Source organism: Manis pentadactyla, chromosome 4 (genome assembly GCF_030020395.1).
Source record: "Manis pentadactyla isolate mManPen7 chromosome 4, mManPen7.hap1, whole genome shotgun sequence".
Taxonomy (NCBI): Eukaryota; Metazoa; Chordata; class Mammalia; order Pholidota; family Manidae; genus Manis; species Manis pentadactyla.
Window position 1 is genome coordinate 35969243 of NC_080022.1, and position 24264 is coordinate 35993506.

General features: G+C 34.9%; 1 protein-coding gene across 5 annotated transcripts in view; it reads right to left on the bottom strand.

Moving 5' to 3' along the window:
- The window catches only part of IPP (intracisternal A particle-promoted polypeptide), a 51689-nt gene that overhangs the window by 13919 nt on the left and 13506 nt on the right, over nucleotides 1-24264 (bottom strand). For 3 of the 5 annotated variants that reach the window (XM_036893079.2, XM_036893080.2, XM_036893078.2), the window contains exons 5-9: nucleotides 23319-23486; nucleotides 20121-20258; nucleotides 19458-19580; nucleotides 11573-11793; nucleotides 685-2695 (exon numbers count right to left, since the gene is read on the bottom strand). In XM_036893079.2, the coding sequence (XP_036748974.1) occupies nucleotides 2471-2695; nucleotides 11573-11793; nucleotides 19458-19580; nucleotides 20121-20258; nucleotides 23319-23486 (875 nt within the window). In that variant the 3' untranslated portion in view covers nucleotides 685-2470. Of the gene's footprint in view, nucleotides 1-684; nucleotides 9524-11572; nucleotides 11794-19457; nucleotides 19581-20120; nucleotides 20259-23318; nucleotides 23487-24264 lie in introns of those variants that run through there. The other 2 variants (XM_057500171.1, XM_057500170.1) reach the window with 2 other exon arrangements.

Genomic DNA, 24264 nt, shown 5'->3' on the forward strand with positions numbered 1-24264 from the left:
TTCTACCACCAAAACTGTAAGGCAATAAATTATTTTGTTTAAATTTCTATGGTACTTTGTTACAGCACCATTAAAAAACAAATACAACACTTTAAAGCTAAACACTGTGATCACAGAGAAGCTTACCAGTTAAAGCTTGTGGCTGAAACCACCACAAGATCCTTCATTATTAACGTACAGAATAGCTTAATACAGACTGATATTGAAGCAAAGAAAGTTTATACACTTCAGGATATTTTTCTCAGATTGCTCAGACTCAGTGTTTTGGTAAGGAAACTCCTTTCCTTCTAAATTGCATGAGAACTATGCAAACTTAAGACTTTTCTCTGATCTCAAATTCATTGTCTTTCAGTATAGGGGCAAATCATATTTTTAGGCTAATTACCCAATTTCACTAAACAAATGCAGTGGAATGCATTTTGCAAGTGAATTACAGTATATAATTCTTTAAGAACACTGATTTTTAAGTATATTCAATTTTAAGTTCACTGGACAGGATATTTAGGAGCATACTGAGCTGTCAAATATCTTGAAGGAAGATAATATTAATAGTGCTCAGAAAACAGAATTAATGTAAAACTAAAAGTACAAGTCCCTAAAATTAAAACACACTAAAAACCTGGGCATCCTACTAGTTTGGTATTCCAGGAATGCAGTTAATAAACTAAGTTAATAATACAATGAAAAGCAAAAATCAAGATACTTTATTAATATATTCTTTTTAAAACAATGTTATTACCTAGGAAATAATAAGCATATTTACAATGACCTACTTTCAGGGATTGTCTGTAACTATTAAGTCCAAACACTGATTGTCTTGACATTACATCTCTGCCACAGCAGTACAAATTGTCTCCCTTTACAGTGCCATTTTAGGTTGGCACCAGGCAATAATGAGAAAGTACAGGAGCATTTTGTGTATCTCTTTTGGACCAAAATGTAGATTCTCTGTAACTAGAAATATTAAGGACACATGAGTTAGAGCTTAAATAGTCAAATTATCTTTATACTTCATTCTTTGACATTTTACAGATCCTAACCAGGCATTTGTGACCCTTCAGATTAGGATACCCCAAAGAAAGGGACACAGAGCTTTCTGTCTGCACTATATAAACTTTTCTTAATGCATGCATGTGGTTATGTTATAAAGTACCCTTGTGGGAAAATAAAAAGTATTTTGGATGTGAATGCTACCTGAGACTTTAGTGCTTACCAAAGGTTTTCTATCTAAATAAGCTGCTGATTCCTATAACAATATACCAAAGGATTTTAGTAAAGAAAAGAGGAAACCAGGGATATACACATGAAATCCTGGAATCAGCTAGGTAAACCTAAATATATGTAAGACCTTTAATACATATGTCTCCAACCTACTAGTAGAAAGAACTTCAAAGTGATGATCATGTACATGAACAATCTTTCTGTTGAACTGGACAGAGAATAATTCCTTAGAATGCTTCTTAGGGAATAATGAGAAATTTTGAGAAGCAGTTTTGGATGAGAGGTCTTTCAATTTACACTTAATGTTAATGTCTATTTATAAAGTTTAGCAGGTACCTATAATTCCACCTTCTCCAAGCCAGACCATAATTTGGAGTAAGTGTATACTTGGGCAAGCCCAAGTATAAGTAAGCTTTATAAAGCTTGATAATCTAATAAAATTCCCTCTTCCTAAAGCTAAACAGACATTTTTGGTAACTAGAAAATAGGGAAGAAATGTATTAGGTACATACACCTGCTGGGCTCTATCACCCATTATATTATCCTATTATAATAAAGGACTGTCACTAAGAACCTCCTATTAATCCCTCCCTTGTATTCCCAGCATCAAGACAAAAAACATAAGTGAGCTTTTTAATGTTATTATCCATAGAAGAAAACTTACCTATCTACATAAATAGCTAGATATTTCCTACATACAGAGTTGCCAAGAAGTTTGGGGCTGGTGAAGACTCCTGACATCAAATAAAAGTAGAAAGTTGTTTCATTGACTTTTCTCTGTAGGTTAAACTACAGTCATGGAAAATTGTGCTCTGAATTGAATCATGAAATGTATAGATATCTTTAAACTGTCTCACTGATATTCTTACATTACATAAGGGTCATAAGGGTCATGTTACAGCTGGAAATGCGCTGGAAAAGCAGCTAAAGGGGGTTATTTGCCAAGAAGATTCTAGAAAATCACTTTTACAAATAGGACTTTACCACAAACCGGAGAATTCTAGAGCATAAACAGTATTTCTACTGGTAAGCTTGGTAAATCTGTGTGAGCTCTTTATTAATTTAGGATATATTCCATGTCCATTCTTACTCAAATTCTTAGAAAAATCATTCTATAGTCATTTATCTATCAAATACATGGAAAACTCAATAAAATCAGAAGGTCCTGTCACCAAATACATATGTAACTTGCAGAAGGTCAGAGTCTGTATTTTCAAAATGTTTCTTGTGCTCTCTTATGCTTTTTATTTCATAGGACAGCAACACCTCCTTCACAACGACTGGTGATCATGTTACCAATTTCTGTCCATGTATCTGAATGAGGGTTATACACTTCAACTGAGTCCAAAGTACCTGGGGCCAAGAAATCATGGCTGGAAGACTGACCTCCAGAAACATACAGAAGCCCATTGACTGCCACAACACACATGCCTGCTCTAGGTACTTTCATTGAGGCAACTTCAACCCACTTTTCCTGGTTAAGAGGAAAAAAAAGTTAGCAGTGTCAAAAAATGATTAACAGAGAAATCAGATACTGTAAATCCTTTTACATGTTTAAATTTCAAACTCACAATCCAGTCACATAAGTATATAGAACGTTTTTAAATGAACTTTCAAGTAGGTGTAGACAAAGTAGTGAGTGTAGAGAAAAACAATTGAACATATGTCTGTAACTATAAATTATGATCAGGAGATGATCTACAAATTCTATACAGGCAGGTATTCTGAGAATCTGTTTCTATGGAACACAAGTAGGTAATGCACATGCACACATAAAACACAAATCCACAAAGCTCCACTGAGGAAAAAAGCTTTTATACAGAAGGCCTTTTAGAAGTCTTTAATATGCTAAATATGCTAATGAGCCTTATAAATCTCCAAGAGAATGATATAATGAACAACACTTCCCCAATTAATTAGACCACAGAATCCCTTTTTTCAAGGACCATCTAGTGGAGTTTAGTGATCTGCAAACATATTTTCAGAAAGGCAGTACAGATCAGGAGTTGGAAACTGTAGCCTATTTGTAAGCCTATAAACTAATAATGATCTTTCCATAGTAAAAGTTTATTTAAAAAACAAAAAGGAATATGCCTAAAGAAGAGATTGTATGTCACTAGGCCTAAGAAATTTACTACCAGGCCCTTTAACAAAAAGTTTGTTAACTCCTGGTACACACTGTTCCCTGAAGAAATTTCAATAAGCCGCTATTGCCAAAATGACTTGTAATGTCCTGCTCCAGGGAAGATGTCTATACCCAGAACACAGGAAAACTAATAAAGTTCCTGAGAAACAATTGAGAGAGAAAAGAATAATTAGCCAGGTAAAAAAAGAATTTGGAAGTAAAGCATAGGGTGAACAAAGTTTATAAAATCATAAAAAGTGAACATTGATTATTTATCAGTGCTAGAAAATAAACTTTTTGAGGACAGGGACTTATTAAGCCTCACATTCCAGTACCAGTATAGCACCAGCACATTATAGATAGTGTTATGTTTGCTGATTTCAACTTAAATGAAATCCTGAAATACTTTAACCAGAGACAATCCTTTGAAATTGAAGGTCCATTTTAAAATTGGCTATCTGAAATTATAGAACATATAGCAAAGTTAGCATAGCTGAAAAAAATACTCATATTTTAAGAGACAGATCTATTCACAAAAATAACTATAGCTAGTTAATATAAATTAGGATGTTGGGTTTATGATTATCATTAGGGAGAACTAACCTTTCCTCTCCCACAAAAATGGCTTGACATGAATAAGTGAACATAGGGGGCTCTTCCAATCATGTTTATCTTTCATTTCTATCAGTGTATTAGAACTATAGTTTACTTTTTATCCTGAATCACTCAAAATAAACTCTGTAAAACCAGAAACATGTTTGTAAATAACAATAACATTTTAGATTTATGCATGAAAAGCCAAGGTAATACATTAATGATGAGCACTTACTTTGGAAAGAAAACTCATTCATTTCTAGCCATATAGAAAAATTAGCAACAGAAAGAACCCTTGGAAAGTTCATTTCCTGTATTCCCAAAAAAGATATAATAGAAGGTAAAAGGAATTTGAAATACTGCCAAAGTCTGAAACTTGTCAGAAATGATAAGATAAGGATTCCACTCTTGCCCTTTCCTTTCAACATTGTACTGGAGATTCTAGTCAGAGAATTAGGAAAGAAAATGAAATAAAAGGCATCCAGATTGGAAAGGAAAAAGTAAGATGATCTCCATTTATAGATGGCATGGTCTTGTATATAGAAAATCTTAAGGAATCCACAAAAAAAAAACTATTAAGAGTATGAGGGCTTCAAGATTTTAGGACATAAGATCAAAAGACAAACATCAATTGAACTTCTATATACTAGCACTGACAAATCTGAACATAAAATTGACAGAACAATTCAATTTACAATAGCATCAAAAGGAGCAACATATTTAGGAATAAACTTAATCAACAGAGTGCATGGAGCTGAAAACCACAAAACACTGTTGAAACAAACTAAAGTAGACCTATATTAATGGAAAGACATCCCATGTTTAAGATGAAGAGACCTAATATTAAGATAGCAACCCCCAAATTGGTCTCAGATTCAATGTACTCCCTGTCAAAACCCAGCTGGCTTCTTGGCAGAAACTGACAAGGTGATTCTAAAATACATATGGAATTCAAGGGACTCAGAACAGCCTAACCAAATTTCAAATTTCAAAACTTACTACAGAGCTATAGTAACCAAGATAGTGTGGTTGGTACAGGCATAAGGATGGACATATGGATAAATGAATAGCATTGAGAGTGTACAAATAAACCCTCACATTTATGGTCACTTGATTTCCAACAAAGACACCAAGACAGTCCAATGGAAAAGAAGAGTCTTTTCAACAAGCAGTGCTCGGACAAATGGTTAGCTACATGCAAAAGAAAGAAGGTGGAGCCCTACCTCACATTACCTGCAAAAATTAACTCAAGACCTAAATATAAGAGCTAAAACTATAAAACTCTTAGAAAAAAGTGTAGACATAAATCTTCATGACCTTGGATTAAGCAATGGTTACTTAGTTATAACATCAAAAACACAAGTGACAAAAGAAAAAATAGATAGGAAATCAAAATTAAAAACTTTTGTGCTTCTAAGGATACTATCAAGGAAGCAAAGAAAACCACTCTGGGAATGGGAGAAAATTTTTGCAAATCATGTATCTCTGACAAAGGACTTGCATCTAGAAGAACTTATACACCTCAGTAATAAAAAGGCAAATAATCCATTTTAAAGTAGACAAAATTTGAATAGATTTTTTTCTTCAAAGAAGATATACAAATGACCAATAAGCACCTGAAAAGATGCTCAACATCATTAACCATCAGGGAAATACAAATCAAAACCACAATGAGATACAAATTCACACTTACTAGATTAGCTATAATTAAAAAGATAAATAACGATAAGCATTGGATGTGGAGAAATTAGAACTCTCATACATTGCTGGTGATTAAGTAAAACAGTCCAGCCACTTTGGAAAACAATCTGGCAGTCCCAAAAAAGGGTAAACATAGAGTTACCATATGATCCAGCAATTCTAATCCTAGGTATATACCCAGGAGAAAGGAAAACATATGTCCACAGAAAAACATGTACATAAATGTTTAGAGCAGCACTGTTCATAATAGCCGAAAAGATGAAACAACTCAAGTGTTTGGTATGTGAATTATATCTCCAAAAAGATTTTAACTAAAATTCTTTCTACTTAAAAAATTTTTTAAATCTTTAGCTATTCAAGGTTTTAATAACTGTAAGTAGTTTAAGAACCATAACATTCAAATAACATTAATCCATATTTCCCAAAATATGTTCCCTGAAACACTTTTTTCCCTGAAATGTTCCATAAACAAAAGCAAGGGTTGCATGGTCAATTGAATTTGAGAGACTTAGTATAAAGATTCATTACATTATTGTACTAAATTATATAAAGAAGTCCTGTGGTAAAGAAACTTATTTAAATTTGTTTAACTTAACTTTCCATAAATATAATTAACCAGGGAAATGCATGTTACCTAATTCCTATCAACAATGCAAAAAATTAGTATTTCATGGAAATTATCTGTAAGTCCACACTACACACTTTGTACTTCATTATCCGAGCACCTAACAAACTGCAATGCAACTGTTTGTCTATTTATTTCTCAATTACTCCCACTAGAATTTAGGCTACTTGAGAGCTGAGAGCCTTATATGTTTAGTTTGCCTTTGTTTCTCCAGGCATACTGCCTGATCCATACTTATATACTAATAAGTCAGTTATTTGTGAATGAATAAACGAACTAATGAACAAATGCATGATAGAACAGTGACTCAGTGAAAATACCCTTCTGTATCTTTCTCTTCTCTGCCCTTCCTAGCATACCTGAGTCAACCCAGCAACTGAGAGTATGAGGGAACACTGAAGAGCGCAGATGGACAGTGACACTATGGGTAATTGCAGAGCTGGCAGGTGGAGAAGACAGCTGGTCTGGCAGGGAGATTTCTTTCATTTAACAAATAAGCAAACTGAGCACTAGAGGGGATGAGGATTTAATAATATGGGTAACTGTTGAACGACTGTGTTTGAAACCAATATAAGATTGTATATCAAAGATACTGCAATAAAAAAACAAGAACAAATAAGCAAACTGAATGAACAAATAAATATACTGAGAAAATGGAAGCCACGTTTTTAACTGACAGAGAGGGTATTTATTTACAACAGAAATAGGGGAAGGCCTAAAAGAATCTTCGATGTACTAGAAATGCATTATACCACATATGCACAATAGATACAGAAATATTTACAAATGAATATGTATGTGACTGCATACACATATATATACACACATACATTTCCTAACTATTTACTGAGAGTGCCTAGAAGCAGCAGTACTCCAGTAGCCATAAGTACTCTGAATACCTCTAATCTTGGTTTCTAAATACTGTCCTTCACTAAAGGAAACTGGAGCTTCTTGGAAAAACAGCAGATTCCAGGGCTAGAGCAGAAAAAGTACAAAATGAGACTGAAGTATTTTATTATGACAGAAATTAAAGAAGTGCTCAATGAATGATGGGAACATGTCAAAAGGACACAGGAAGGTTTTCCACTTTGAGCCATGACAGAGAAATTGTTACCAGTTACCCTCCTGCCATAAAGACCTAGAAAACTGGACAAAACATATGAAATAAAGTTCTCAGACAATGCACAACAGGCAATGAAAAGTTGTGATCCCTCAGAAAAAGAACCCAAAAGGTGAGCTTCATGGTCACCCAGGTTTTCTGCCTGGAAGGGCTTTCTGAATAGCAGTACAGGGACGGGGATCCCAAGCACAGTAGGAGAGTCAGCTGATTTAGGAGACTGATATCAGAGTTTAGACAAGTTGAAGCAGCCTAGATTTGCAAGGGAGAGTGCCAGAGGTTAGAAGTTCCCTTGTGTCTTTGGCTGAATACCACTAATCTGGGCATGCATGAAGTGAGATTCCATGAGAACAGGCAAAGAACGACTAATGGGTGGATGTGATAGAATAAGAAATACATATTTGATCTCTGGCCCAATTCCTGACACAGAGCTCCTAAATCCCTTAGAATTTCCTGGGTGATAGGAACGTCTTTTGTTCTAATGAGGCAACTCTTAGGGGACACCTGAATAGCTTCAGAATGAGGACTGATTATCAAAAAGAACAAGCTACCATTAGAAGCTTGGAACTTCCAGCCCTACCACTATCAACTGGGGAGAGGAAGTTGAATTAATAATTGTTTATGCCTATGTGATAAAGCCTCCATAAAAATCCCTAAACTCTGGGGTTCGGAGATTGGTGAATATATCCATGTGCCAGGAGAGTGGACACCCACCCGAACATCACAGGAACAGAAACTCCTACACTCAAAACCCTTCTGGACCTTACCCTATGTACGTATGTCTTTATCTGGCTGTTCATTGTATCCTTTATGATAAACTCGTAATAGTAAGTAAAGTATTTTCCTTAATTCTGTGAGCTATTATAGCAAATTACTGAACTTAAGGAAGGGATCATGGGAACCCCTGATTTGTAGCCAAGTCAGACAGTATAATTGAGTCAGTGGTTACTCTGAGGACCCACTACTTGAGACTGGTGTCTAGAGTGGGAGGTCAGTCTTGAGAGACTGAGCCCTTAATCTGTGGGGTAATTAGGGTCAGAACTGAATTGATTTGGACACCCAGTTTGTGTCCACAGAGAACTGGAGAACAGTGTGATATGGAAAACCCACATGTTTTGGGGTAAAAAATATTATGAGTACAGAGCTCACACAACACTGGATGATATTCTAGTTTTGTCCAGCTGAAATGAAGAAACCTTTTTGAACAGCTAGGATACAAGAGGGATTATGCTTTAGTGGTAAACCTACATTTAGACCTTCCCTAAAAAGTTTAAAAGTTAAATCTCAAAAGAATAAATCTGATTTGTAAATAATTTAACTGTTCATCAAAACTTAACACTTCTTAAAGCAAGAAAATAAAATCCAAATATTCAGCAACCTAACATGAACAGTTTCCCATATCCAATCAAAAGTTACTAGAGATGTGGAAAAGCAGAAAAAATGTGACTCAAACCAGGAAGAGAAATTTCAACAGATACAGATCCATCAACGACAAAGAGAATGGAATTAGCAGACAAGGACTTTAATGCAGATATTATAAATATGTTTAAGGATCTAAAGAAAAACCTGAACAAGATGAGGAGAGAAATGGAAGACACAAAACAACCAGAAAGATTTTCTAAAGCTAAAAAATATAATATCTGTAATGAAAAATTCCCTCAATGGGATTAGACACTGCAAATTAGAAGTTTAGGCACTGTAGAAGATTAATAACTTGAAGACATTGCAAGAGAAGCTATCCAAATTGAAGCGCAAAGTTTGAAGAACAAAGTTTCAGTTATGCAGAATGAATAAATTCTAGACATCTAATATACAGCCTGATGTCTATAGTTAATAATATTATATTGTGTACTTGAAATTTGCTAAGAAAGCAGATCTTTAAGTGCTCTTACCACACACACAAAAAAGGAAAAGGGAACTATGTGAGGTGATGGAATGTTAATTAACTATCATTTCACAATGCATACATATATCAAAACAATACACTATACACGTAAATACATACAATTTTTATTTGTCAAGTGTACCTAAATAAAGCTGGAAAATAAAAACAAACTGAAGCAGAGAGAAAAAAAGATGGTAAAAAAAATTAACAGAGCCTCAGTGACCTGTGGTTTTACATGCATCTTCTCTGGAGTCCCTGAAAAAAAGCAGGAGAATATTTGAAGAAATGAAAACAGTCAATTTGATGGAAGCTATACTCCCTCATATTCAAGTTCAATGAATTCCAAGCAGGTTAAACACAAAACTCCAAGAAGACACACCATAATCAGATTACTAGCAACCCATGATAAAAGAGAAAATCTTGAAATCCATCAAAGAAGGAAAGACACAGTGCATACAGGGCAAACAAGATTAAGAATGACTATTGACTTCCCATCCCAAACTATGTAAGATAATTAAACAATATCCTTAAGGTGACAGGGGGAAAAAATCCTCAAATTCCATTCTCAACAAAACATCTTTCAAAAAAGAAGGTTAAAAAAAAAAGAAGGTTAAAAAAAAGTTTCAGAAAATGAAACTAAGAGAATCACTGCCAGCAGACCGTCAATAAAGAAATATTAAAGGAAGTCTTCTGGCTAAGAGAAAATGTTATGAGATAGAAAGTTAGTTAGTTCTATACAAAAGAACAAGTAGAACTAAAATAGTAAATACATGCATAATTATGAAAGATTTTTTTCATTAGAAACATATGTAAGCAAAAAATTTTAAGCAAATATAATATAAATAATATATTGTAGGGTTTATAACATACATAGAAGTAAAATGTACAGCAATAGCACAAAAAATGGGAGGGGGAAATGAAAGTATGTTTTTGTAAGTTTCTTACATTAAAAGTGCAGTGGTATAATATTATTTGATGGTAAATTTGATACATTAAAAGATATATATAATGTAAACCCTAAAGCAACCACTAGAAGAAAAGGTGAAGAGATATGATTAATTGGACAATAAAAGAGAGAAAATGGAATACTAAAACAATTAACATGAAGACAAAATAAGGGGAAAAAAGGATCAAAGAATGGATTGTACAAATAGAAAAACAGTAGGAGTCTAAAAACCAACCATATCTAGAGTTACATTACATGAAATAGTAAAAACTCTAAAGACTCCATTTGAAAGTCAAACACTGTCCCACTGGATAAGAAAACAGATCACAACTATATATTACCTTGTAAGAGATGCAGTTTGTATATAGATTTAAAGTAGAAGGAAAGAAGAAGATATACCATGCAAATACTAATTAAAAGATAGCTTGGCTACATTGATGGTTGCATTAATATCCAACAAAATAGACTTCAAAACAAAGAATATTACCAGAGATGAAGAAAAACATTACACAGCTATAAAAGGATCAGTTCATCAAGAAGACATAATCTCAATGTGTACATACTTAATAAAAGAGATTCAAAATATGTGAAGCAAAACCTGACAGAAATGAAGGGAGAAACAGACAAATCCATAATTACAAACGGAGATTAAAACACTTCTGTCTTAGTAATTGACAAAACAATTGGACAAGCTGGAAAAACAAAGGAAGACTTGAACGACTGACTGAATTGACATTTACAAAACACTGCTCAAGAATGACAGAATTCGTATTCTTTTCAGGTAGACATGAAACATTTACCAAGACAGAAATCATTCAGAGTACGGTCTTTGATCACAATGGAATTAAATTAGAAATCAGTAATACAAAGATATCTGTAAAGTCCCCAGATATTTAGAAATTAAATAACATGCTTCTAACAACCCACGTCAAAGAAGAAATTACCAGGAAATTAGAAGATATTTCAAGGTAAATGTTAACTAAACACAACATATTAAAATGTGTGGGGTGCAGTTAAAGCAGTGCTTGAAAACAATTATAGGTTTAAAGGTTTACATTACAGGAAAATAAAGGGCTAAAATCAATCTCATAGGCTTCTACTTTAAGAATCTAGAAAAAGAGCAAATTAAACCCAAGGCAACCAGAAGGAAGGAAATAATAGGAACAGAAATCAATGCAATAGAAGATGAACGATTAATAGAAAAAAATAATGACAACAAAAGTTGGTCCTTCGAAAAGGAGAAAAGAGAAAAAACCTACAAATGATCAATAGCATGTATGAAAGAATGTGTATCACTACAGATCTTACAGACATTAAGAGAGTAACAGGGTACTAAACACTGAAATCATCCAACCTACCTCTTCAAAGGAGTATTTTTCAACAGTGTGAAGAACATCTTGTGTCTCATTCCGCCCTCCAATAGAATAGATGCAGTCATTGAGTGTGGCCACCCCAAGATACGCTCTCCTCGTTCCCATTGGAGGAAGTGGAGACCAGCGCTTGGAAAGCGGGTCATAAACTTCAAAAGAACGAAGCTCTATTCCTTCATTGCTGATGCCCCCAATTACATATATTAAACCTGGAAATGGAATATTTTTTGCTCAGATGATTAAGAAAGTAGGATATAAATGATTTTTAAAAATAACAGTTGTGATTTAAGTCTGCTGTACTGATGCTACAATTGATGAAGGGCTTACAACATACTTTATGAGAGAAAATTTCTCCCGTCTAGTTTATTATAGCTTGCATTTAAGGATGTTACAAATAATTAGGGGTATGAATTTAAAATGGCATTTAATTTTCAAAGAACTTAATGATGCTGTAACAAAACAGCTTGTCAGACAAGGATTTCCCATCTTATTGTCTGCTGGATGATCTCAAGTTTCAGACCCACTGTTACCACATATAAAGGTTAAAAAGGAAAGGTAGAGCTTTTTTTTTTTTGCCCTAAAAAATGCCATGTGCTTAAACCACGAATAAAAAGGCCATGTTTGGTGACAGCCTACCGGTTGTTGAGATGGACATAAAAATAGAAAATAGGATTTGAATTAGATTAATTAGAAGGCTATATTAAGGTATCAGGATAAATCACTAGAGTACAATAGAATGTAACAGAGACATCCTTGTTTTTTTTAAATTTTGGTATCATTAACGTACAATTACATGAACAACATTATGGTTACTAGACTCCCCCCATTATCAAGTCCCCACCACATACCCCATTACAGTCACTGTCCATCAGCATAGTAAGATGCTACAGAATGACTACTCAGAGACATCCTTATTTTACTTGAAACGAATGGCTCTGACAGTCTACAATTATTTTTTGAGTGTCTAGTATTGTTTCTCATGTTCTAAAATAAGGAGTTGGAAGATATAAAGAATGGCATTTTATGAGCTAAATGTCAGTAAATTTGGGTTCTAGCTTCCGCTTTGCCCAGTAATCAGCTATGAAAAGACACAACATTCCTGATCTTCAGCTTCCTCATCTATAAAGAGTTTTAAATAGATACTCTCCAAGATGCTTCTATGATTTTAGATGGTATGATGTTGTGATTTATAAGAAATATATATTTGGTCATATGAATGCATCAGAAAATATAATTCTCCATGTATTTGGTCTTTGTCCACAGTACCTGGCATAGCTTCCCAATCTCTTGGAATTCCCTAAGTGCTAAAAGTGATAAAGGTATTTTAATTATTATGCTCATGAGGTGACTTTTGGAAAGCTCCTAATAATGGGGGCTGGTTAAACCAACCAAGTGATTAGAGGTTGGAACTTTAGTCCCACCCCCTGACCTCTGGAGAGGAAAAAGAGGCTGGAGATGGAATCAGTCCCCAACAGCCAATGACTTAATCAATCATGCCTATGTAATGAAGCCTCCATAAAACCCCAAAAAGATAGGATTCAGACAATTTTAGGATTAGTGAATACATGGGGATAATGGGAGAGAGAGCACCTGCAGGACATGGAAGTTCCGTGCCCCTTCCCTATATCTTGCCCTAAGCATACCTTCCATTGGGCTGTTCTTAACATCTTTTTTTTTTCATTAAGGCACAATTAATATACAATCATATGCTCAGGTTTCACATGAGCAACACTGTTGTTACTACATTCCCCCTTATTATCAACTCCCCACCACATACCCCATTAGAGTCACTGTCCATCAGCATAGTACAATGATACAGAGTCACTACTTGTCTTCTCTGTGTTATACTGCCTTCCCTGTGCCCCCTCTATATTATGTGCACTAATCATAATACCCCTTAATCCCCTTATCCCTCCCTTCCCACCCACCTTCCCCAGCCCCTTTCCCTTTGGTAACTGTTAGTCCATTATTGGGTTCTGTGAGTCTGCTGCTGTTTTGTTCCTTCAATTTTTCTTTGTTTTTATACTCCACAGATGAGTGAAACCATTTGGTACTTGTCTTTCTCCGCTTGGCTTATTTCACTAAGCATAATAATACCCTCTAACTCCATCCATGTTGCTGCAAATGGTAGGATTTGTTTTCTTCTTTGAATAATATTCCATTGTGGGTATGTACTGTATCTTCTTTATCCATTCATGTACTGATGGGCACTTAGGTTGCTTCCATTTCTTGGCTATTGAAAATAGTGCTGTGATAAACATAGGTGTGAATATGTCTTTCTGAATCTGTGTTCCTGTTTTCTTAGGGTAAATTTCTAGGAGTGGAATTCCTGGGTCAAATGGTGTTTCTATTTTTAGCTTTTTGAGGAACCTCCATATTGCTTTCTACAATGGTTGAACAAATTTACTTTCCCACCAACAGTGTAGGAGGGTTCCCCTTTCTCCACATCCTTGCCAGCATTTATTGTTGCTTGTCTTTTAGATGTTGGCCATCCTAACTTGTGTGAGGTAATATCTCATTGTGGTTTTATTTGCATTTCTCTGATGATTAGCGATGTGGAGTATCTTTTCATGTGCCTGTTGGCCACCTGAATTTCTTCTTTGGAGAAGTGTCTGTTTAGATCCTCTGCCCATTTTTTAATCAGGTTATTTGCTTTTTGGGTGTTGAGGCATGTGAGTTCTTTATATATTTTGGATGTCAACCCCTTATCAGCTACGTCATTTATGAATATATTCTCCCATACTGTAGGATGCCTTTTTGTTCTACTGATGGTATCCTTTCCTGTACAGAAGCTTTTTAGTTTGATGTAGTCTCACTTGCTCATTTTTGTTTTTGTTTCCCTTGCCTGGAGATATATGTTCATGAAAAAGTTGTTCATATTTGCATTCAAGAGTTAACATATTTTTACTAAACAACATGTTTCTCTAAGTTCTGTGAGCTGCTCCAGCAAATTAATCAATCCTGAGGACGGGGGGTTATGGCAATTTCTGATTTAAATAGATAGTTAGTCACAGGTAAGAACCTGGGCTTGCAACTGGTGGCTGAAGTAGGGAGGTGGGTGTGCAGTCTTGTAGAACTGAGACCTTAACTGGTGGAATGTGATGCTATCTCTGGGTAGACAGTGTTAGAATTGGGTTAAATTCCTGGACAACTGGCTAGTGTTCAGCAAACTGCTTATTGAAGGTGAGGGGAAACTGCACCCCACCCCACCCCCACTGGGTGAAACTGAGTCAGAACACCCAATTTAGATGAGAACATAATGATAAATACAGCTCACAAACATGGCGCTGCTAATGCACCCTGGTACCCACTCAGGGCCCTGAGGGCTGAGGCGGGTACCATCTGGATGCTGTGCACAGCCCTGCTTTGCTCTCTGTGTGTAAATTCACAGACAAACATGAATGGATAACAACACAAAATGATATCAGAACAGTGGGAATCAGCAATTTTGCACAGGAAGCTTTGGGAGATAGTTTACTGTAGTCTGCCTGAAGTTGGGACAAAATTGAACAAACAAGATGAGTTTGGAGATTTGGAAAGTGTGAAGCAGCTAGTGAACTCTATTTTGCTCTATCAGAAGTAACTAAAATTAATGAAGTGCTTGCAGAAAATTCAGGACTTGTCAATAAATCTTGTTATGAAGATGATTGGCTGATCAAGATGACACTGAGTAATCCTTCAGAACTAGATGAACTAATGAGTGAAGATGCATGATGAATACATAAAATCTACTGAATACCAGCAATGAGACAGAAGCGGTAATTAAAAAACTACCGAAGAGCAAAAATCCCGGGCCAGATGGATTTACTGTGTAATTTAATCAGACATACAGAGAAGACATAATACCCATTCTCCTTAAAGTTTTCCAAAAAATAGAAGAGGAGGGAATACTCCCAAACTCATTCTATGAAGTCAGCATCACCCTAATACCAAAACCAGACAAAGACCCCACCAAAAAAGAAAATTACTGACCAATATTCCTGATGAACATAGATGGAAAAATACTCAACAAAATATTAGCAAACCGAATTCAAAAATATATCAAGAGGATCATACACCATGACCAAGTGGGACTGCTCTCAGGGATGCAAGGATGGTACAACATTTGAAAATCCATCAACATCATCCGCCACATAAACAAAAAGAAGGACAGAAATCACATGATCATTTCCATAGATGCTGAAAAAGCACTCGACTAAATTCAACATCCATTCATGATAAAAACTCTCAACAAAATGGGTATACAGGGCAAGTACCTCAACATAATAAAGGCCATATATGATAAGCCAACAGCCAACATCATACTGAACAGTGAGAAGCTGAAAACTTTTCCTCTAAGATCGGCAACAAGACAGGGATGCCCACTCTCCCCACTGTTATTCAACTTAGTACTGCAGGTCCTAGCCATGGCAATTAGACAAAACAATGAAATACAAGGAATCCAGATCGGTAAAGAAGAAGTCAAACTGTCACTATTTGCAGATGACATGATATTGGACATAAAAAACCCTAAAGACTCCATTCCAAAACTACTAGATCTAATATCTGAATTCAGCAAAGTTGCAGGATACAAAATTAACACACAGAAATCTGTTGTTTTCCTATACACTAATGATGAACTAGCAGAGAGAGAAATCAGGAAAAGAATTCCATTCACAATAGCATCAAAAAGAATAAAATACATAGTAATAAACCTAACCAAGGAAGTGAAAGACCTATACCCTGAAAACTACAAGACACACTTAAGAGGGATTAAAGAGGACACTACCAAATGGAAACTCATCCCATGCTCTTGGCTAGGAAGAATATTGTCAAAATGGCCATCCTGCCCAAAGCAATCTATAGACTCAATGCAGTCCCTATCAAATTACCAACAGCATTCTTCAATGAACTGTAATAAATAGTTCAAAAATTCATATGGAACCACCTAAGACCCTGAATAGCCAAAACAATCCTGAAAAGGAAGGATAAATTGGGGGGGATCTCGCTTCTCAACTTCAAGCTCTACTACAAAGCCACAGTAATCAAGACAATTTGGTACTGGCACAAGAACAGACCCACAGACCAATGGAACAGAATAGAGACTCCAAACATTAACCCAAACATATATGGTCAATTAATATACAATAAAGGAGCCATGGACATACAATGGGGAAATGACAGTCTCTTCAACAGATGGTGCTGGCAAAAGTGGATAGCTACATGTAAGAGAATGAAACGGGATCACTGTCTAACCCCATACACAAAAGTAAATTCAAAATGGATCAAAGACCTGAGTGTAAGTCATGAAACCATAAAACTCTTAGAAAAAAACATAGGCAAAAATCTCTTGGACATAAACATGAGTGACTTCTTCATGAACATATCTCACATATCTCCCTGGGCAAGGGAAACAAAAGCAAAAATGAACAAGTGGGACTATATCAAGCTGAAAAGCTTCTGTATAGCAAAGGACACCATCAATGGAACAAAAAGACATCCTACAGTATGGGAGAATATATTCATAAATGACAGATCTGATAAAGGGTTGACATCCAAAATATATAAAGAGCTCATGACCTCAACAAACAAAAAGCATATAATCCAATTAAAAAATGGTCAGAGGACATGAACAGATAGTTCTCCAAAGAAGAAATTCAGATGGCCAACAGACACATGAAAAGATGCTCCACATTGCTAATCATCAGAGAAATGCAAATTAAAATCACAATGAGATATCACCTCACACCAGTAAGGATCGCCACCATCCAAAAGACAAACAACAACAAATGTTGGCGAGGTTGTGGAGAAAGGGGAACCCTCCTACACTGCTGGTGGGAATGTAAACAAGTTCAACCATTGTGGAAAGCAATATGGAGGTTCCTCATAAAGCTCAAAATAGAAATCCCATTTGACCCAGGAATTCCACTTCTAGGAATTTACCCTAAGAATACAGCAGACCAGTTTGAAAAAGACAGATGCACCCCTATGTTTATCACAGCTCTATTTACAATAGCCAAGAAATGGAAGCAACCTAAGTGTCCATCAGTAGATGAATGGATAAAGAAGAGGTGGTACATATACACAATGGAATATTATTCAGCCATAAGATGAAAACAAATCCTACCATTTGCAACAACATGGATGGAGCTAGAGGGTATTATGCTCAGTGAAATAAGCCAGGTGGAGAAAGACAAGTACCAAATCATTTCACTCATATGTGGAGTATAAGAACAGAGAAAACTGAAGGAACAAAACAGCAGCAGACTGACAGAACCCAAGAATGGACTAACAGTTACCAAACGGAAAGGGACTGGGGAGGATGGGTGGGAAAGGAGGGATAAGGCGGGGAAGAAAGAAAGGGGACACTACGAGTAGCATGTGTAATGTGGAGGGAGGCACGTGGAGGGCTGTCAACACAGAGAAGACACGTAGTGATTTTACAGCATCTTACTATGCTGATGGACAATGACTGTAATGGGGTTTGTTGAGGGGGGACTTGGTGAAGGGTGGAGCCTAGTAAACATAATGTTCCTCATGTAATTGTAGATAAATGATACCAAAAAAAAAAAAGTCTATTGAGGAGTGAAAATGGAACCCCTAAGTAAACTAGTAAGAAACAACTTAACCTAGTACAGTTGTCTTATAATAGTGGTGTATAGAGTATTTTAAATGGCAACTCCTAGCAGTACCAATAGAAAAAGAAACTACTTTAATCAATGCTGCAGGAAGAAAATACCCCTTAACTTTCTAATGATTGTAGATGAACTCAATATTCATCTTTCCCACAATACCCTATGATTTTTAGGCTAGGCAACAGTTATGGTATTCAGAGTTACTAAATTTATCTGTTTGACAACGAGGTATAAAAATTATGTAATTTAAGGATAACATTGTTATGTTAAACCTTATATAATGTAACTTACTTATATCCATCCCTGGATTTGGGTCAAAATACTTACAGATATTTCTATTGGGGATACCTAGCAGTGGAGAAAAGTTTTTGTTTTATATTTCCAGATGAAGAACAATATTATCGTAATTTTGCAATATACTGTGTTTGCTGGTGCTGTTTTTATACAGTGGAGCAACAGCCTTACAGGAAAATAAGTTTAATAATGAAAAATCCTGCATCTTCAAAAAATAATAATAAAAGAATAAATACAAATAATAAATACAAATAAATACAAAACAACTAGAAAACACTATAATATTAAACAAGAGAATATACTTCGCACCATCTAATATGAGCATGTGGAAATCTGAGAAGATACTCACAAAGCAAAAAGAGCCTGAGGTGGGTACAGAGCAGGCTGAGTTGTCATCTAACAATGGGCAGATTGCTTCCCATTCTGAGGGAACATATAAATCTCTCCAAAAAAGAATCAGGTTCTATTTGACAGTGATCACTAATTACCTCTCAGGGTATAGAAGATAATTTTTAAAATGTCTGCACACCATTCTAATACACAAAACATTTTTCAAATCTGTCATAGTGTTATATTGGGTGGACTGAATGTACCCTGTAAAAAAAACACTGAAGAAGCCCAAAGGAAGAGACTGTGAAGATTGTTTTTGATAGTCTCTCCTTACTTAGAAATACTAAGGCCTGCATGGGAGAGAAAACGACAGGAATGAATGACAGTTTAAATGCTTCTTTTGCTTAGTCAGGTATTTCTGCCTATCTGGAATTTTAAATTCTAGCTGTGTTTATTTTGGAAAAAATAAATGATTATTTTGGCAATACAGGAATAAAAATAAAAGATTAAAAGCGGAACTTCCATACTGTGTCAGTCAATTCTAACAGAGATAAAATATACTTTTGTGAAAAGAAAGCCTCAAGCTCAGTTTTAAAAAAACATTTTTTCAGGAAAAATATTTTTAAAGCAATTACCTTGTATTTCACAACACCCAAAGTAGTAGCGTGACATAGCCATGTTGCCAACTACTTCCCATTTATTTTCATCAGGATCAAATCGTTCAATGGTATTCCCTATCTCAGCTCCAACCCATCCACCTGTAACCAAACAGAAAAATGTTATTTCTAGGATAAAAGAATCTTACTTACGAAAAACACCTTAGAAAAGATGAACAACTTCATATTATGAAGGGTTAGCACATGGACCACAGGGATTATTTGTCCAAGTTGGTATGAAAAGGTAGAATTTGTGAGTAGAACTCGAACCTTTTCACTCTCTGCCTAGTTCTCACTAGAGATTTAAAAACAAAACAGAAACTTCAACATATCGCACAGGAAATATGGTACTTTGCAATACCACCTTTTGCAACAACTTCTACCTATTCAGAATGGCTATCCCAATAATGAGATTTTCCTAGTTAGCTAAAGTGCTTCCCTAGACATCTCATCTATATTTTACCTCCATCTCCTTCTAAGAACTACAAACTTCATAATATGATCTAAATAGTTCTATTTTGACAATAAGAATTTATAAAACTGAAAAGACACAAGTTTCTTACAGGAGGGAAGGAATATTTCTAAACTAATCGGAATCTAAGAATTTAAATAATATTAGATATCCTTAAACAGCATAATTACCCAAAGCATAGATAGCCCCATAACACACACACACTCCTAAGCCACAGCGGGGGTGATTCATTGAAGCTGCAGTTGTCCACTGTTTAGTAACTGGATCATAGCATTCTGTACAGTCAAAAATCATTGAATCCTTTTCACCTGAGTTAAATAAGAGACACATATGGGAAGGTTTGTTAATATTAATAGCCTGGAATCATAGTACAATATTCAGTAGCATTCTGTATTGTCAGAAATCCAGCTATTATATCTGATTTTATATGATGCATTAAAACTCATTTGCCTAGCAAGTGTTATTTGAATTCCATTGCACTGTCATTTATTAAAACCCACTTAATAAAACAAAGGCACAATTCCTGTGTCTATTTCTAACTCTCCCACCCAAACAATCCATGTAATTTTTGAGGATACAATTTGCATTTACCACTTCTGTGCTTTTTCATGTATTAGTTTGGATAGCAGGCCCTAGAACAACTTGAGTTTTAATATAATCCTTATCTAGCAACAAACAGAAGATAAAAAAATTTCTTTATAGAATTTAAAAATATACTATACCTAGGAGTAAGTCAAATCAAAGATTGTACAAAACCTCTATGGATAAAATTTATAAACTTTATTTAGATAAAATTTTAAATTAAGGAATATTGAAATAATTGATTATATGTCTCATGTTAATTAACTAGAAGAAGGTGTAAAGACAGTTATCCCCAAACTGATTATAAACTTAACATAATCCCAATTTTAAAAAACGTTCTTTTTTATTGTGGTACGATACATATAACATAAAATTTACCATCTTAACCATTTTTAAGTGTAGAGTTCAGAGATGATAAACACATTCCCACTGTTGTACTGTCATCACAACCATACATAACCATAACTCTTTTCATCTTATAAAACTAAGACTATACCCATTAAACAGTAAGTCCCCATTCTACCCTCCCCCTGCCTCTGGTAATCACCATTATTACTTTCTGTCTTTATGATCTTGACTTACCATATACTGCATATAAGTGGAATCACAGTATTATTTTTAAAAACAGATTTGATGAACTGATTCCAAAATTTGTATGAAATACAAAGGGTCTAGAATAGCCAAGCACTCCCAAAAGAATAATGTGAGAGAAACTGCCCTATCAATAAGCTTATCAGACTTAAAACAGAGCTATAGTAATTAAAGTAAGGATAGACAAACCAATGGAACAAAAATGAAATTCTAGAAACAGATCCACACACATATGATTACTTGATATATGAGAAGAGTTTGCATTACACAGCAGTGGGGAAACAAAACTCTTTTATACTGGGACAATTGGTTTTATATAATGGGTTAAAAAGTGAAACTGGATCCCTAGTCATACTATCCATAAAAAACTACAGGGGGATTGCAGACATAATGTAAATGGAAAAACTAAAATTTTAGAAAACAAAAGGCATATAACCTTATGATTTTGGAGTAGGGAAGGAGTTCTTTAAAAGATGAAGCAAGAAACACTAATGATAAAGGGAAAAAATGTTGGCTACATTAAAATGAAAAACATCTGTTTATCAAAAGATACCACAGAGATAGTGGAAGATGAAGAGGCAGAGTAGGAAAAGAAAAACATAACACTTTATGAGGCCTAGACTCCTGAATGTATACAAAACTACTATGCAGAAAAGAGTTAACATAGCAGGCCTGAAATTACCTATCCTCCGAAAGGCTAGAGTCTGGGAATATAGCTAGTAAACAATTCCTATAGTGCTACAAAATTTCCCCTAATTAATAAGAGTAGCTTTTTGCCTTGATGAAAATGTTCTAAAATTAGATAGTGGTGATGACTGCACAACTTTGTGAATATATTAAAAACCACCAAACTGTACACTTGGTGCCATTTGGTATACTCTATATAGTGAATTTTATTGTATGTGAATAACATCTTAATTTAAAAAAATAGTATTTAGAGTATTAACCCAGATATGTATGTAGATGGAAATAAGCCAAATTATTTTTGGTGAGCTATCTCTGGGTGGTATATGATTATAGAGTATGGGTGATTTTTATTTTCTTTTTCACATACTACAATTTTAGCAATATTTTCTGCAACATCTGAATTATTTTGATAATAAAAAATATTTTTTAAGTTGTATATTAAGAATTATCTTAAGATAGCAATGTTGATAGTAATAGTTAGCAAACTCATATAACACTTTGAAAGGGCCCCTGTAAGTATCTTTGTAGCATCAGAAAATGGGATACATATACATGAAAGTGTCACAAAGGACACTGTGAGCCTAGGTTAAATGGAGAGTTCATACAATGAAACTATCCATAACTGTCAAATGTACATTAAAAGAATTATTAAAGTTCTAGTCAAATAATTATATAGAATTATGGTCTTTATACTGGAAGTTATTGCTTAAAATTCTAGTTTCTTTGTAGGGATTTTCAGATACACCATGACATTTACTGATTTAAAGAACAGTTTTTGAGTGACAATTATGTTCCCTCTAAGGCATAAATAAAAATAAACCCTATATCCTCCTCATTTTTAATTGACAGTATCATAGTCAGAAACTAATACAAATTTTTGATATATAACTTTTAATATTTAGATTGATCCACAGACATAATGCAAAAAGATTAGCTGTAAGGGTTATAAATGATCTACCTAGGCCTGTTGCTATAAAGATAAATTATCCAGAGTATAGACTGATATTAAAAGTGTTAGCACTATTTCTATTTAGAGCCTTCTTTGATAATTGTTTCCTTCCAGCATTCAAATCCCTTTATTTAGTTTTATTCATTAATCATTTTAAAATTCAAAAGAATCATTTCAGAAAACAAAGTGATTTCAATCAAGAAACATATTCCAATGTCTAGCTGACTTGGTTTTTATATATCCCCCTATCCAGATAACTTGGTTAATTAAAAATGATTTGTAATGTAGCTTTCAGAATTAAAAAATTTTTAATCATAAATGTTGACCTCATATTTGGTCATTGTTGGTGCGTTTTTTATAAACAACTCATTAAACCCAAACCTAAGTATTCTGCCTTATGAACAATCTTGTGCTTCCTTTTTCTTTCATTTAATAATATTTACTGACCACAACTATATATATATACCCATAGTACCTAGCAATATATATAAGGCATATAAGAATGTAGCCAGCTTACAGCTAGAGATTAATAAGGGAAATAAGACATTTTCATTATTACCTCCAATAGCATAGACCATCCCTCCCAGAACTGCTACTCCCAGCCCACATCGAGCCTGATGAAGTGAAGACACAGTGGTCCAGTACTGGCTAAAGGTGTCAAAACGTTCCACACAGCTGAGGGCTCTGCTGTCACTCCAACGACCTCCCTGCAACCGAGTATATCCACCTGAACAAAGGAATGAAAGGAGATGCAGGGCAAATCCTTTACCGTTACATATGGTAATGGTAGTACAAGAAAAATCTAGCCCTCTACATCTAGACATTCAGTATAACTATTTCATAACAAGGAATAAGTGTTTCAGAGCTTGCCATATATACATATATTATTCTCAAATGTGCCAAGTCACAAAAGATAATGGTTTAAATGCAATAAGATTAACAACAGTGTTCTACCACCAAGTTTTGATTATAATATCATGTTAGATAAAACATAAAAGGAGCTGATCTAGTTAGGATCATCTGTCTAGTAAGGAAGTTTCATTATGACTTCTATTAGTATCTTCTTCAATTAAAAACAGAGACTTGACAATGGAATATTATTCAGCCATAAAAAGAAAACAAATCCTACCATTTGCAACAACATGGATGGAGTTAGAAGGTATTACGCTCTATTAAATAAGCTGGGCAGAGAAAGACAAGTACCAAATGACTTCACTCATCTGTGGAGTATAACAACAAAGCAAAACTGAAGGAACAAAACAGCAGCAGACCCACAGACTCCAAGAAGGGAGTACTGGTTACCAAAGGGGAGAGGTTGGGGAAGGTAGGGAGGAGGGGAGGAGGGGAGGGTAGGAAAGGTGGGGAGGGAGGGAGGGAGAAAGGGAGAAAGGGATTAAAGGCACCATAATTCACAATCACGATATAGGTAGGTTATGGGAAAGGCAGTACAGCACAGAGAAGACAAGTAATGACTCTATAGCATCGTATTACACTGTTAGACAGTG